This window comes from Mastomys coucha, unplaced genomic scaffold (genome assembly GCF_008632895.1).
Source record: "Mastomys coucha isolate ucsf_1 unplaced genomic scaffold, UCSF_Mcou_1 pScaffold16, whole genome shotgun sequence".
Classification (NCBI taxonomy): domain Eukaryota; kingdom Metazoa; phylum Chordata; class Mammalia; order Rodentia; family Muridae; genus Mastomys; species Mastomys coucha.
In genome coordinates, this window is record NW_022196898.1 from 63,513,349 (window position 1) to 63,528,849 (window position 15,501).

The 15,501-nt window shown below is 40.8% G+C and overlaps 1 protein-coding gene across 2 annotated transcripts in view; it reads left to right on the plus strand.

Annotated features, from left to right (window-relative positions):
• The window catches only part of Dph5 (diphthamide biosynthesis 5), a 28,668-nt gene extending 13,560 nt beyond the window's left edge, over positions 1–15,108 (plus strand). Inside the window, exons 5-8 of one of the 2 annotated variants that reach the window (XM_031375249.1) lie at positions 7,376–7,496; positions 10,676–10,715; positions 12,239–12,342; positions 14,325–14,900. In XM_031375249.1, the coding sequence (XP_031231109.1) occupies positions 7,376–7,496; positions 10,676–10,715; positions 12,239–12,342; positions 14,325–14,536 (477 nt within the window). In that variant the 3' untranslated portion in view covers positions 14,537–14,900. Of the gene's footprint in view, positions 1–7,375; positions 7,497–10,675; positions 10,716–12,238; positions 12,343–14,324 lie in introns of both variants that reach the window. The other variant, XM_031375248.1, reaches the window with a different exon arrangement.
• The last annotated feature ends 393 nt before the right edge of the window (positions 15,109–15,501 follow it).

Sequence of the window (15,501 nt, forward strand, 5' to 3'; positions counted from 1 at the left end):
AAAATCTTCTCTTTGGGCAGTAATACCTTGAAAGACTTAATGGTTACTGAAAACAAAAGACCAAAAAAACCAAGCAGAGAAGCAGACAAAGAAAGCACACAAGAAGAAATAAATTAATTTAACACATGATTTAAAAAAAGAAGTAGAAATATCAAACTAATGAAGTATCCACTTTTCATGTTGGCTTTCATTTTAGGCCTTATGAAGAAAATAGCCCTTTACCATGTTTCCCAGAAGTGTTATTTTTGTTTTATTTTCTTAAACACTAAAAAACAAATACCCCTCACATGTATCTGTTGTGTAGACTAAGAACTAAATTTGCTGGCCCTGTCTTTATAATCTTGAATTGTTTCAAGAAGTGATTGTTCTGTATCTAAAATGGAAGCGGTGAATTTGGGGAGGAATTTGCTGTGAGATTTGACTGTTTCCGTATAAGCCCCTTAGATTATATTTATGTTTAATATATTGCTTTAAAAGATCTAGCTTTCATGATTGACTATAGACTTTCTCTAGACAGCTGTGACTCTGTCCCCGCCCTCATGTCATAGTATCTAACTGTCTGTGGACTGACAGCATCTGTGAAGAACCGGCTGTGCCCTGTTCCCCTGATCCTCAGGAAGCTTCTATGGAGACAGACCTCTGTGCCACCCAAAATAGTCACATTCCAGGGGAAGAGGGATTGGTTTTCACAGTTCTAACTAAAAGGCATTTTAAGAAATGTCAAGAAACCCTGTCTCAAAAAAAAAGAAATGACATGTCTTTTTCATGAGCACTAATTACTAATTCTAAGACCCCTGAAGAGCTAGATCTGCAGATGATCAAGTTCTGTCTATAAAATGCTATAACACTTGCATACATACAACCTGCACACAGACTCTCATATACTTTAGTCCATTTCCAGAGTGCAGTTCAGATGTTATGTAAAGTCACAGTTCTATATTGTCTAGGGTTGGATAAGAAAACGTAGTACATAATTATAGAAACAGTTTTCCCCATCCCCAAATATTTTTGTTCCATAGTTAGTCAAATTCATTGAGTTAGAAGCATAGACATGGAGGGTCAGCTGTGAATATATGGCACATTTAGTAAATAAGTGCATATATATCATGTGTAATGGAATGTCTTCAGGAATTCCTTTCCTTTTTTGGACTTTTTCTCTTTACTATGTGGACTATCATTTGTGGAAGACAGTAACCTGAACAACTGATTCTCACAGACAGTTTTCATGTGTGTATGTTGTGTTTGTAAGGTATGGATGTGTGTATTTTGTGTGTGTAAGGGTACATGTGGATGCCACATAAGCCAGAAGCGGGTATTGAATCCCTGGAACTCTGTTTATAGGCACTGATAAACGGTCCAACCTATAAACTGTCTCAAGTCCCCTGGCAGAGCAGTACACACTCTGTGGTGCCATCTCGAGCTCCAAGAGAATTTACATTTTAGTGAGTACTCAAGTGCTGCTGCATGTGTAGGCCATGCTTAGGGAACCACCAGCACAAGCCAGTAAAGATCTTAGAAAGTAAATGTACTAACTGAAAGTGCAGATGTCGATTACCAGAAATACACCTGCAAGATGAGAATGTTAGCAGCCTCTTCCTTATGTTTTCTTGCTTAAGTTTGTAAAGGGAAGTAGGTTTCACTTTTGGGAGGTGTCCTGACATCTCTGAGTGCTTTGTCACGATTACAAAAATAGGCATCAAGTTGTTGTAACAAAGGCCTGCTTGGAGAGCCGTGGAAGGCCTAGGCAGACAGGCCTCTCACCTCGGCCTCGGTGCAGCAGCTACACATCCCTAACCCAAGAGCGGGCCAGGCCTTTACACTGCTGGTTTGCCGCCCCCCTGAAGCTGGTCTATTTTCGTTAGTTTCTGAAGGAGCTTGCAGGACTGTTGAGAACTAGAGTAGACTGCTAAGACTACTGAGACTCTCCTTCTCTTGGTAGTTTATTGGACAGCGGGGATCTTTGTTGATTAGTGTTATTGATGGCAATGTGAGTTGTAGCATTCTGTACCATAAGTATCATCCTTAGTAAAAACGTCTGTTTTAGAAGCTTACAAGTTAGACACTCATTCAGTAAATACTACATATCTACTCAGTGCTTGCTTGGTAAGTGCCTCTGGATGCAGTGATAAACTTGTCTTCGAGGAGCTTGTGGATGATTGCCTAATTTTCTCATCCTTGTGAAACACTTCCACTTTCTCTGGCTATTGCTTAAGTGACGCTGAGTATTGCCATGTGTTCTTTAGTTTATATAGCACATGTCTGCTCTAGAGAAATGTATATTATGTTCAAAAAGAAACAGCCTATTTTCTGTTTTCATCCCATGACACTAGTACTTGGTACTGTTGATGCTGTCGTATTCCTACTGTTAGGTTTCACAGCATCAGGTAGCTTCATTGTGGCGTAGGACCTAGTGTTTGTAGTAATGGAGGAAAATACAGCACAGCAAAGGGACGCTGAGCTGGGTAACGAGAAGAGCGGAGCCCTGCATGGCGGTCGCCACAGAACCCACCTAAGCTGTCTCTTAAATGACAACTCATTAGCATAGTAATTAAACATGTTCTCTTCCCATTATGTGCATGTGTGTCACAGTAAGTGCATATACGTCATGGGACAGCTTGTATAATAGGTTCACTCCTCTACCATGTGCATCTCAAGGGTCACAGTCAGCTCATTAGAGTTAGAGGGAGGCAGACGTCTTTACCCTCTGAGCCAGCTTGTTGGCTCTTGCTTTAATTTTCTGAGACATGGTCTGGTTTTATAGTTGAGGCTGGGTTTGAACTCACCATCTCTCTACGTTAGTCTCTCAAGTAAAGTGCTGGCATGATATGTGTACCATCAAATCTCCTCTACCCACTGTTTTAGAGCACTGATTCATCATTCTTTCTTCTTTTTTTTTTTTTTAAGATTTATTTATTTATTATAAGTACAGTGTAGCTGTCTTCAGATGCACCAGAAGAGGGCATCAGATCTCATGGGTGGTCATGAGCTGGGATTTGAACTCATGACCTTTGGAAGAGCATTCAGTGCTCTTACCCACTGAGCCATCTCACCAGCCCCCATCATTTTTTCTAAATTGTGGGTCTCACTAGCCGTTCTACTCAGACAGCTCAGCAGATGCCTTTCCCATATACAGTGTTGGCAGTCACATAGTTACTGTTAGTTCTTTCTCAAACAGCTTGGCAGATGCCTCTCCCATGTACAGTGTTGGCGGTCACATGTTTACTGTCAGTTCTTTCTCAGACAGCTCAGTAGATGCCTTTCCCATGTACAGTGTTGGCAGTCACATAGTTAATGTCAGTTCTTTACCTTACTCACCTTTACGCCTCCCATTGCACTGATCACAATACTGTAAAAACAGCCTATTTGAAGCAGGTATTTCCTGAGGCAAATTGCTTATGTGTCTTCTGCTTTCCAAATCCGTTATTGTCTTTGAAGTAATATACTTTAAAATATAATTCTTTATAGTTGGTCCATAAATGGATTTTCACTTATATATGAAATCATTGATTGTTTTTTTTTCCTTTTTGGTTTTTCGAGACAGGGTTTCTCTGTGTAGCCCTGGCTCTCCTGGAACTCACTCTGTAGACCAGGCTGGCCTTGACCTCAGAAATCTACCTGCTTCTGCCTCCCAAGTGTTGGGATTAAAGGCGTGAGCCACCACTGCCTGGGGAAATCATAGATTTTTATAGTTCTTCTGCGACATGTTGTAGTCAACATATGTACCTCATGTTTAGCCATGTTCACAATCTTAGTATCAGCAAAAATCAGTGTAATATCAGTGAAACAAAGTTCATTCAGGATAAGAGCAATGACAACAAAATGTCTCCAAGATCTATACTCTGAACAGACAAGAAAACGAGTCACTCTTGAGTCTTTGGGTGTGTGGTGGACATTTTGGTTTTTTGTTTACTTTGCTTTCTCTTCACGTTCACGAATTTAACCTACATCTGGAGCCTAATAGTTTTTGGTTTTGTTTTAGCAAGTTATAATTTCTAATATATAATATATATATACATTTATATCATGTTTCTTAATTTATCACATTTAAGAAATCAGTAAACCACAGAAAATATTTTAAATACAAGATAACAAGTGTTACATCCTAATAGAGTTTTACCGAGTACCCGTACTGTACAAGCTGGCTCAGGAGGTTAAAGCGCTTGCTATCAAGCCTGATGATCTGAGGTCAGTGCCCAGAGTGTAGAAAGAGAACCAACTTCCACAGGTTGTCTTTGTATGCCACATGCATGTCTGCACGTATGTATACACACTAAATAAATGAATAAATGTAACAATGTGAGTAGAAGACTTTTGAGTAGAAGGCAGTGGTGGTGGTAGTGAGGTGACTTAGAAGCCATGCAGACAAATGGTGTCAAGGGCTCAAAGCAGTGGGGAGCTATTTGGGTAGTCAGCATCCTTGTGAGTTATGCAGCTGGAGTTGATGGGGAAGTGCTGGGGAAGCTAGCAGACATGTGAGCTGCAGATTGAGGCAAGTCCGATATAGCTCCTCTTTCTAGGTAATTGTTACGGTTACGCAGTCTGTCCTCCTTATTCTTCCTCATGCTCACCCCTGCACTTTCATCCTTTCTTTCTCTCTAAGTTCCACTGTACAGTCTGTCTTTCTGGACCCTTTCGGGTACTTTTTCTCTGAGTGTGACAAATGTTGTCCTCTCAGAATAGGCAGCGTCCATGTGTCACATCAGCAAGGACTGGCTACAGCCTACTAATCATCTTTCCTGTGCATCCTTTCCCTCTGTCCCAATAGTTTGTACCTTACACACTGACTGCTTGGATGAATGAAGGGTTTTGTCTTCCTGATTTTGTTTTTCTTTTTTCTTTAACAAAACGTGATCCAGTATCAAGTTAGATTGGCTGCTTCCTCTCTAAGTCATTGCAGATGAAAACAGAACAGATCTATTCTCCCCTAGTATTTCTGAGAAAATATCTGCTTTTGTAGTTTTCAAAGTTAGGTTTAAAGCAGTAACGTTGCCAGCTTTGAAGCAATACTACTGTCAGGAAGAACGGTGGTAGCACACAGGCTAGAGTTGTAAAGCAGCTGGTGTCCAGGCATCTGCAACCCCAGTTCTTGTCCCTGAGATTTGCTCTAGCTGCTCTTTACAGCTTACTGGTAAGACCTTTGGTTGTGAAACGCAGAGAGCTGATCTTTCTGTTCCTTGAGGTATAGCATCTCAGTGGTGAAACTGTTTGCATAATGTTCCAGCATTCACTGAAGAAGTCTGCACCCTTGCCACAGGAGTGGCTAAAGTTATAAATCAGGGTCCTAAAGGCAGTGCCTAAGTGAGATTGCAGTTCACAGTCTTTCACAGAGAACCTCCTGTTCTGTTCCATGTGACTAGCATCCCAATTTTCTGTTCGAGGCTTGCTCTCAACTCTCTCTTTGAATGAAGAACTTAACTTCCTTGCTTCCATGGTTTTGTGTCCATGTTTCTTAAAATGTTAGTGCTTCTTAAGTATTTATATAGAAATACGGTTTTCTCCTGAAGGTTTTTATGAAATAACATAAGTGTTTCAAGTTTGATGGGAGATGACAAGCCTCCTTTAAGATGTCTAGTTGAGCTTGTCTGTTTTAAATGTAGCTTACTATGAGTAGTTTTGCATATTTAGTATTTTTTTGAGCTCAGCTAGTAAAGACAGCCATTGGATTTTGTCAAGATACAGCAGTTCAGAACATCTTCATATAATCATGAACATTATTACATCGTATACTAAGCCCTAACAGTGTTTCGAGGCATGACTAGGCACTCGGCTATTCAATCTTTACAAGTATGCTGATTGCGCTCACCGTGCAGGAGGGTCTTTTCCAGATCCGACATGTCATTTGACTTGTCAGTGACCTCACAGCTAACCAGAACCACTCTTTGTGAGCCCAGAGTCTTTGTCAGCTCGGTGAGCTACCTTTTTCACAGGGCCAGAGATTCATTTCCTCATCATTTTAAACACGTGTCTGCTATGTGCCTGGTATACAGGGCAGGAAGTCACAGTGCTGATCACTTGGAGCAGCATGGTCGTTGTGAACACAGCTGTTATATAGTAGCATGACTTCTCTGAGGATGATTTGTTCGGATAACTTTCAAATGGGCTTTGAGAATAAAGCTCCTTAATAGGTAAATTAGAGTCTATAGCATACTAAGAACATGATAGCCATCCCTTTAGAACTCCAGAAGTGATGTGACTGATAAAGCTTTTAAGACCCCAGTATATAGAGCCTGAGAATAGTTAGCTGCTCTGGAGCAGTAGGAGGGCCCTGAGTGCCCCACCTTTTCTTGCTTCCTTCCTGTCTGCTTCTTGGCATCTCTTGCCACAGCTTCTGCAACCAAGGTGAGAAGGAAGCTGTTGTACAGGAAACAGCATCACCAGTACCCACTTGGGACCCAGCTCCTCGGTTTCACAGAAGAGCACAAGGCTTAGGAAAGTTGAATGCTTTCTAATCTGTGACACAGTTCTAGATTTTCAGTGTCTACACTTTTCTAACTTCTTATAAGTCTTATTAAGCTGTTTAAGGTGAAGAATTAAGTCATTCTATAACTTTAGCATTGTGCTTTCCTGTACATTGTCTTGGAAAACAGAACTCTTTTGTACAGTGCCTCTATAAAAACTATTATAATCTTACTATGTAACTTCATCATATAAATAATGTTTGTGTGTCAGTTGATCCCCATAGATGGGGATGGGTTGTATTGGTGCTGTTCCTTCATAGCTAGTGAGCTACAGAGCCAGCCTCTAAAATTTCACTGCCCTTGTGTGGGCTAGTGTAGTTCGCTGGTTTAAAAGCCCAAGCTTCCTGGTTATAGTGATATGGAAACGAGGTGAACCACTGGCGTGGGATGGAGATTTGGAGAAAGGTCCTTATCGGTGGACTTTCAAATGAAAGGCAAAGATATTGTTAAATTGGGAGGGTATAGGCTGTGATCAGTAGCAGGAATGAGTATGTGGTTTGCGATTTTATTTAGCTGATATGATGGATAAGAACATATGCTCAGACCTAAGTTTGTGTATTTATTTATTTTTAGCTGTGTGACTTTAGGTTAGTCAATTGCTCTTAGTCTTATCAGTGAAAGGGAATATTAAACTTTTGAGAACTGTTGTAAGTCCTGTATAATGTGTATATGGGAACAGTAAGTTCATGTGAGTGCAGGTGCTTACAGAGGCCAGAAGGGTCAGATCTTCCTGGAGCTAGAGTTGCTGGTGATTATGAACTTCTCAGACTTGGGTCCCCTGCCAGTGTGGTACTAGCAATTAACTGCTGAGTCTTCTCTCAGCCTAAGCCGTGTCTTCAGCCCGATTTCAGGGTTCTTGACCTATAAGACAGTAAGTAGTGATTGTCGTATCGTTAAGTAATGTTTTATTTTTCTAGTTGTACAAGTTTGGAGAAACAGTTTCTATTGTTTTTTGGACGGACACTTGGAGACCAGAGAGCTTCTTTGACAAGGTGAAGAAGAACCGAGAAAACGGCATGCACACACTGTGCTTACTTGGTAAGCACTGGGAAGCCCTCACACGGTGTAACTGTCAGAATTCCCGTCTTCATTTTGTGATGGAATTAAAACTGTTGTGGAAATAACTAGGTAGGGGTGGTGGGGAAAGATACATGCTTGCCACTGTACGCACACAGCACTCTCCCAGACTTTCAGCACTAAATACCACATAAATCTATGTTCATGCTGCTCCCTCCTATAACCTATAGATCCTTCTAAGAGTCTGTGTTTACAAGGTTGTCCATCATTCTTACAGTTCAGCAGACAGGTAGCATTTATTCTTGTCACCAACCATTCTGCATCTTCTAGGATATTCTGCACCAAAATCACAAAGTGGTCCTCTGGAAGACACTCCAGGATCATTTAGTTAGAAGCTGATTTGCAGATGATGTTGCTGCTGAACTTTTTCCATTTACTCATTAACAGAACAGAATCCAAATGCCCCACTATTCCCAGCTCCCTTCACTGTACTGTCCTGCCCAAGTGTTATTTCCTGTGTAACATAGATGGCTAGACCTGCTTTGTTCAGCACAATAATAGTACTGTGTTTCAGATGCACGTGGGCTTTGCCTTCTAGCAGTGATCACAAGGTTTAACAAGTCCCGTGTCTTGGAGCCTCTGCTAAGCTTAAATACTCTAGAAAGGAATGCTGGGAACATGTTCATGTTCCTCCAGATACCAGAACACAGCTGGCATCTTAAATTAACCCTGAAATGATATTTAGAGTTGGAGCCCAGAAGATAAAATCCTAGTGTCTCTGCTTACCAGCTAGAAAATATTGAGATGTAATTCTTGGCTTTTGCCTTCATATTATCAAATTAAAAAACCAAAAAACCAAAAACATAAAACAAATCACCCTCATGGGGTTGTGAGAGGAGTGCTTCTCAAACTAGTTGTGGTAAATTTTCTATTATTCTATTTGTATGTGTGTATATGCATGTGCATGCCACAGCACATGTGTGGAAGTCAGAGGATAACTTGTGGAATTAGTTTATTAGCTCTCTCTTTACACTGTAAAGCTCCTGTGGATCAAATTCAAGTCATCCATGTAAGCAGCAAGTATGTGTGTGTGCTTAGCCATCCTACCAACCCACCCCCCAGTCACAGGTCAATCCTTTTTTTTTTTTTTGGTTGTTTATGGTGTTGTGATGGTGGTTGAGTAAGAATGGCCCCCATAGTCTCATATATTCGAATGTTTAGTCATCAGGGAGTGGGAATCTGGAAGGATTAGAAAGATTAAGAGATGTGGCCTGTGCTGGTGAGATGGCTCAATGGTTAAGAGCACTGACTGTTCTTCCAGAGGTCATGAGTTCAATTCCCAGCAACCACATGGTAGCTCACAACCATCCATAATGAGATCTGAAGCCCTCTTCTGGTGTGTCTGAAGACAGCTACAGTGTACTTACATATGACAATAAATAAATCTTTAAAAAAAAAAAAAAAGAGGTGTGGCCTGTTGGTGTGGGCATGTCCTTACTGGAGGAAGTGTGTCAGTGGGGGTGGGCCTTGAGGTTTACTCTTGTATCTTCTTCCTGCTGCCTATACATCAGAATGTGGAATTCTCAGCTACTTCTCCAGCACTATATGTGCTGCCATGCTGCCTGCTCCCTACTATGATGATAATGGGCAGAGCCTCTGAAGCTGTTAGCAAGCCCCAGTTAAAGGCTTTGTTTTATAAGAATTGGTCCTGGTGTTTCTTAACAACCGTTGGAACAATGACTCAGATAGTTGTTGTTTGCCTTATTTAATTTATGTATTTGGGTGTGGAGTGTAGGGTGTCAGGCTTCCAGTTCTCCAGCCATGGATCTCATCATTTAAATTAGTGTGTGGTTGCTGAATGCCTGCTGTGAGTCTGCCTCTTCAGGGATTAGGAAGCAAGAGCTTAGGAGGAAACTGCAGAAAATGGATTGTTTAGTTAGAGACAAGATATGTGTGATGTAGTCAGAAGTTAGTAGAACAGTAGTTACGTAGGTATTTTAAGTACAAAGCATTAGAGTAGAAATCAACAAAGGCGGCATGAAATAATTGGAGCTTACTTCTTCAGCATAGTTTCAGATGGCCTGGGAGTAGGGAGTAGGGAGCATTGCTCACATACTCAGTAGACATCTGTGGTTTATTTACATCTTTCAGTAAACTTGTTACAGTGAATGACTTAATAAAGGTGTTTTACCTTAATATTGAAGACAGCATTTAAAGTAAAATATGACTTCTACTACTAATTGTATCAGAGGCCATTTTTTTCAATAGTGTTCGTTTTTTTATGTGCCAGGCAAATAGAACCATTAAATATTTCACATTTGGGAAACAGTTAACATTCTACCACAGACACTGAGAACCAGATGAGAGGTTGATTGCTGTTGTAATTTCTAGGTAAACTTTGTAGTATTTGTCAATAAGAAAAGCTTTTGCTATCACTTTAGAAAGTTGTAGAAGTCTATCAGAGACTCTTCAGTTATAACATTTATTTTTACAGAAATGCTGAGCCATTCGTTTTGCACGTAAAGCAGGAAGCAGCTGTTGACCTTGTGTGAAGTTCCTGTGAGGACACAGAGCCAGTCTGGCTTTTCAGCATTTCCTAAGTAGTTCAGCCAGGCAGCAGTGGGAGTGAAGTGCTATGGACCAAGTCTTTGCATGGGGTCCTGTCAGACATCATGAGTGCAGCATGTGTGCTGGTCACTATGGACCCGGTATCTGGTGTAGACTCCAGAAGCTCTGTTACTAAAGTATTCATTCCTTATTGTGGTATGTCGTATCCTTTGTATGAAAGCAGACATTTCTTTTAAAAATATGGCAAGAATCTCTTTTTTGACTTAGGTGTCATTGTTGAGACTTCTATAGTCAGATGCCTGAAATACAGGTAAGTGTAGGAGTATAAGCTATTAGCTATTAGGCAGTGCACACGCTACTGTTACCTAATGCTTTCCCTTATTATCTTTTCCAGCAGGAAACTAGATCCCTGCAGGATGGTGTCAGGGCCAAACTCCCATTTGCTTTCTAGCATAGGGGCCTTTCCACAGCCACAGGCTTCCGCTCCTCTCTAGCCTTAGGAGGAAAATAATTACACACAAGTTTGAGCAGTGACAACACAAACTCAAACTTCTGCATTTAGGGGGCTCTGGAAGATGAAGGGTTTGTGGTAAAATAACTGAACTGAAGGAGGTGTCTTTTACTCCCTACAGATATCAAAGTGAAGGAGCAGTCTCTGGAGAATCTCATCAGGTGAGTCTGTGCTGCGGGTGCTGCACATCTGTTTTAATTCTCTGACAAAGTCCCTTAGTTCTACTTCAATTCCCCAAGTCTAAAGATGCTTGAGAAATGAGCTCTCAGAACAGTTACACAGTGAGAGAGCAGGATGATCGGTGAAAAGAGCAGTAGAATTCATAGATCCAACACTGAGAATGGTGACAGCCATTTAATGCTCACCCAGTAAATGGTGTGGAACGAATTAATGTGTTGGGAGATCATGTGTTGGCTTTGAATCTGATATCAGCCTCTGGTTGCTGCTGCTTTTGGGCTCGCTCCTCCCCATGTATGAGGACGGGGTCCTCTCTGAGTGAGATAGTGTGCACTACAGCAGCTCCTCCCCTTGTATGAGGACGGGGTCCTCTCTGAGTGAGGCAGTGTGTGCTACAGCAGTTCCCCCACACATGCCAGTGAGCACCTGGAATAAGCTGATGAAGAATAAGCTGATGAAGCTGAGGTTCCCAAGTTTTCATTTACTTTTACACTGGTAATTTCAAAACCTTCAGGTTGCTTGAGACAACTTATAACAATATATAAATTTATTTTTTAAATATACTTTTATTCTTTGAGAATTTCATATATGTACACAATATATTGAGTTATGCCCTCCCTCCAACTTATCCTCAGAAATCTATTTTATGACCATATATTTTGTATACATATTAAATATTTCTGAGAAAAACATAATAAATGAAAATGTGCTGAAAGTACTTATCAGATATCAGAGACTTGGTATAAAAGCAATGTTTAATACTTATTTGTGAATTAGATATTCAAATCTAAGATTGTGATGGTATTAGATTAAACTTATTTACATGTTATTAAAACCAATTTTGCCTCTAACTCATTCATGTAGTGCCTGGAGCGTTTGCTATGCTTCTGCTGGGTAGTATTAACTTGGAGAATTGCCAAGCAATAAAATGATCAGTGCAGACTGAAGGTTTCAGGACCTTCCATTTTTTGTTATTGATCACTTGGTAAACTTGCTAGCGTTTTGAGGCATGCAGAAATACATATATATCACTGCTGAGGATTTTCAGACCCTGACAGTTCCTTTTCTTAGAGGAAGAAGTAAGAAGAACATATAGGAGCATGTTAATACAGAAATGGCTAGCATGCCCTGGGTCCTGGGTCCAGACCCAGCACCATGAAAATAACAAACCCTGAAGCAGCAGGGGTGTTGGCTGTGTTGATCATTGGGATGGCTATACCCAAAGCATCACTTTTAATAAACATAACCTTGATTCAGATGTGTATCCTTGCCCAAGTATTCATCTTGCTGTCATTGCAGTGTCACTGGGAACATGTCAGGTAGAACAATAGGAAAAAGCTTAAGAAACTCGGTCACTGGACCCAGACATGGTTTGTATAGCAGTGGGTATCATGCGAGGCTGCTGAGTGAGGGCTGTGCCACTCGGGAGGACCTGTGGAGGACCTGCACTGAATGCCACACTGAAATGTCCTGGGAAAGAACACTGATGTCTGGTTTATGCTTGCAGGGGAAGAAAGATCTATGAACCTCCTCGGTACATGAGTGTGAACCAGGCAGCCCAGCAACTTCTAGAAATTGTTCAAAATCAGAGAGCACGCGGGGAAGAACCAGGTACTTAGGACACATGAGAGTCTTCCGTTATCCCCTACAGACACCTACGTCATGGCATATCTGTTATACACTCAGACCACACTGAAGGAGGGTCAGTGCTTTTACCTTCTTACATATTTCTTGGTTTTTGTTTGTCTTGGTTTTTTATTTAAAATCTCACAGGATTTAAGCTCTTCAAACTAAAACTGTCATAATTTAAATTCTTAAAAATAACTTTTTATCAAAGACTCATAATCAGGTTTTATGTTAAAATCCTAATGTGTAAATGTTTGATAAAATAGAGATCTAGGCATCACTTATATCTAGTCAATATGATCTGTACTACATAAATACATTTATTCTGCTTTTTCTCCTCAACACTGAAATATAAAATAGTTTTCCTTAGGATAAAGATAAGGGTTTCTCTTGTGTGCCTTATAGATAGGCCACCTGTGTAGTCTGCAGTAAAGTGTGTCTGGACTGGACTAATTGCTGAGAACTGCTTGAATGTACCTGTCGTCTTCTCTCTGGGCACTGCCTTTTGAGCACCTGACCTCTCATGAGAACATGCATTGAGGTAGTTCTGGGCGATCATTCTATACTTTTAAGTCTCTATTCCATGTATTTATTTTTATGTGTGTGTACACTTGCCCTAGTGTACATATGGAGGTCGGAGGAAATACTTTCAAGAGTCACTTCTCTCATCATGTGGGTCCCAGGAGTCAAACCCAGGCCATCAATGCATAGTGGCGAGTCCTTGCTACCCCCCAGCCCTCCTGCGACCCAATCATTGCATATTTTATTCCTGTTTGCAATTCCCTCTTTGCCTTGTATGAATCCTGTCCCACTTCTTTTTAAATCACTTATCAGTGAAGACAGCTTTTCTTTTTTTCTTTTCTTTTTCTTTTTCTTTTTTTGGTTTTTTGAGATAGGGTTTCTCTGTGTAGCCCTGGCTGTCCTGGAACTCAGCCTGCCCAGCACAAAACATCTTTTAAAATTAAAAAAACGCCAGGTGGTGGTGGCGCACATCTTTAATCCCAGCACATGGGAGGCAGAGGCAGGCAGATTTCTGAGTTCGAGGCCAGCCTGGTCTACAGAGTGAGTTCCAGGACAACCAGGGCTATACAGAGAAACTCTGTCTCAAAAAACCAAAAAAAAAAAAAAGAAAGAAATTAAAAAAAAATGAAGTTAATATTTAATTAGATGGCTGAGCAGAAACTCACACCTGTGAAGTTTTCTGAGTTGTCTAATTTTTACTGTGTCTTGGTCAGTATAAATGTATCTCAAGAATTTACTTAAAATATGTGTGTTGGTGCAGGAGGGATGATTCAGTCCTTCCAAACACTTGCTGTTCTTAAAGAGGATCCAAGTTAGGTTCCAAGCACCTGTAATTCCAGCTTCAGGAGATCCAGTTCTCTCTTCTGCCTTCATGGGGACCTGCAAGCACATGGATACAGATGTGGGCATACACTAACACCCACACAAATAATAAAGTCAAACCTAAATATTTTTTTTTTAAAGATTTATTTATTATTATAAATAAGTACATTGTAGCTGTCTTCAGACACACCAGAAGAGGGCATCAGATCTCATTACAGATGGTTGTAAGCCACCATGTGGTTGCTGGGATTTGAACTCAAGACCTTCGGAAGAGCTGTCAGTGCTCTTACCCGTTGAGCCATCTCACCAGCCCCCAAACCTAAATCTTTATAGTATGTGTGAGTCATAAAGATGTACACTCAGAACCTGTTTTAATATAAATGTTATATCATTATGTGGAGTATAAATATAGCTAATTTTTTTCCAGTTGTTAAAACATAAGCTTGGGTTAATCTTTGAAATTCCCAAAAGGTAAAGTGATTTGTCTGTAGTGAGTCAGTAGCAACATTTAGAAGTTTTCAGTGCACTTGTCGTACTGTTACTTTGAATGTCGAGGAAGGCCGAGCACTTGCTGAATTGATCTGCATCTTTCTGTCTCCTCCCCCAACCCCTTTCTTAAACAGCAATCACCGAGGAGACACTCTGTGTTGGCTTAGCCAGAGTTGGAGCTGAAGACCAGAAAATTGCAGCAGGGACATTGCGGCAGATGTGCACAGTGAGCTTGGGAGAACCACTGCATTCTTTGGTCATTACAGGGGGCAGCCTGCACCCACTGGAGATGGAAATGCTAAGTCTTTTCTCTATACCGGAATCCCAAAGTACTGATGGACTCTGAACATGGACATTGTCTGTTTTCTCACAATAATTTCAGTGAGATTGAGGGATGTGGTATTTATATGACAAATGGCCTGGCTGTCAATTATGAAGAAGATATAAGTAAGTAATCAAGGAGAAGCAGGTTGGGAAGCATTTGCTTTCCAGCGACAGCTTCCCCCATTCCATCGTGAGGTGTTGTTGGCTACTTGTCAGGGTGCTCACACTTGCGCAGATCGAGCAGGAAAACTGAACCGAATCGAGGCAAGGAGTTTGGGACAAACAATAACGTGAGGAAATTGGACAATGAATCACTTGAACTTTTTCAGGAACAAAGCAGCATGAATCCGCAAGAAAAGCAAATAAAAGATTGCTAACTCTTCATATATTGCTTTATAATCTCCTTTATAAAAAGGTAGCTGTTGGGCTGGAGAGATGGCACTGGCTGCTCTTCCAGAGGTTCTGAGTTCAATTCCCAGCAACCACATGGTGGCTCACAGCCATCTGTAATGGGTGGGATCTGATTCCCTCTTCCGGTGTGTCTGAAAAGAACTATAGTGTATTCATATTCATAACATAAATAAGTCTTTTTTTAAAAGAAAGGTGGCTGTCTGGGAAGGAGGAGATGCCTTAGTTGGTAGAAGAATTCAAGTGTGGCAGTGTATAACCAACACTAATGCTAGGCGGGAGCAGAAGCAGGCAGCTTCCCTGGAGTGTCCGGAATCTGTGTGCGCCTTGTTGAGTGCGAGACTGTTTCAGAAGGTAAGTTGATAGCTGTGTGTACTGACTCATTCCTTAAATCCCAGCACTCAGGAGGCAGACAGACAGATTTCCGAGTTCGAGGCCAGCCTGATCTACATAGCAAGTTCCAGACTACCTTATGCTTAATGGTAATAATAATAATAATAATAATAATAATAATAATAATAATAATAATAGTAATAAATAGTGGAACAAAATAGAGGAAGAGGATACTGAATGTTGATG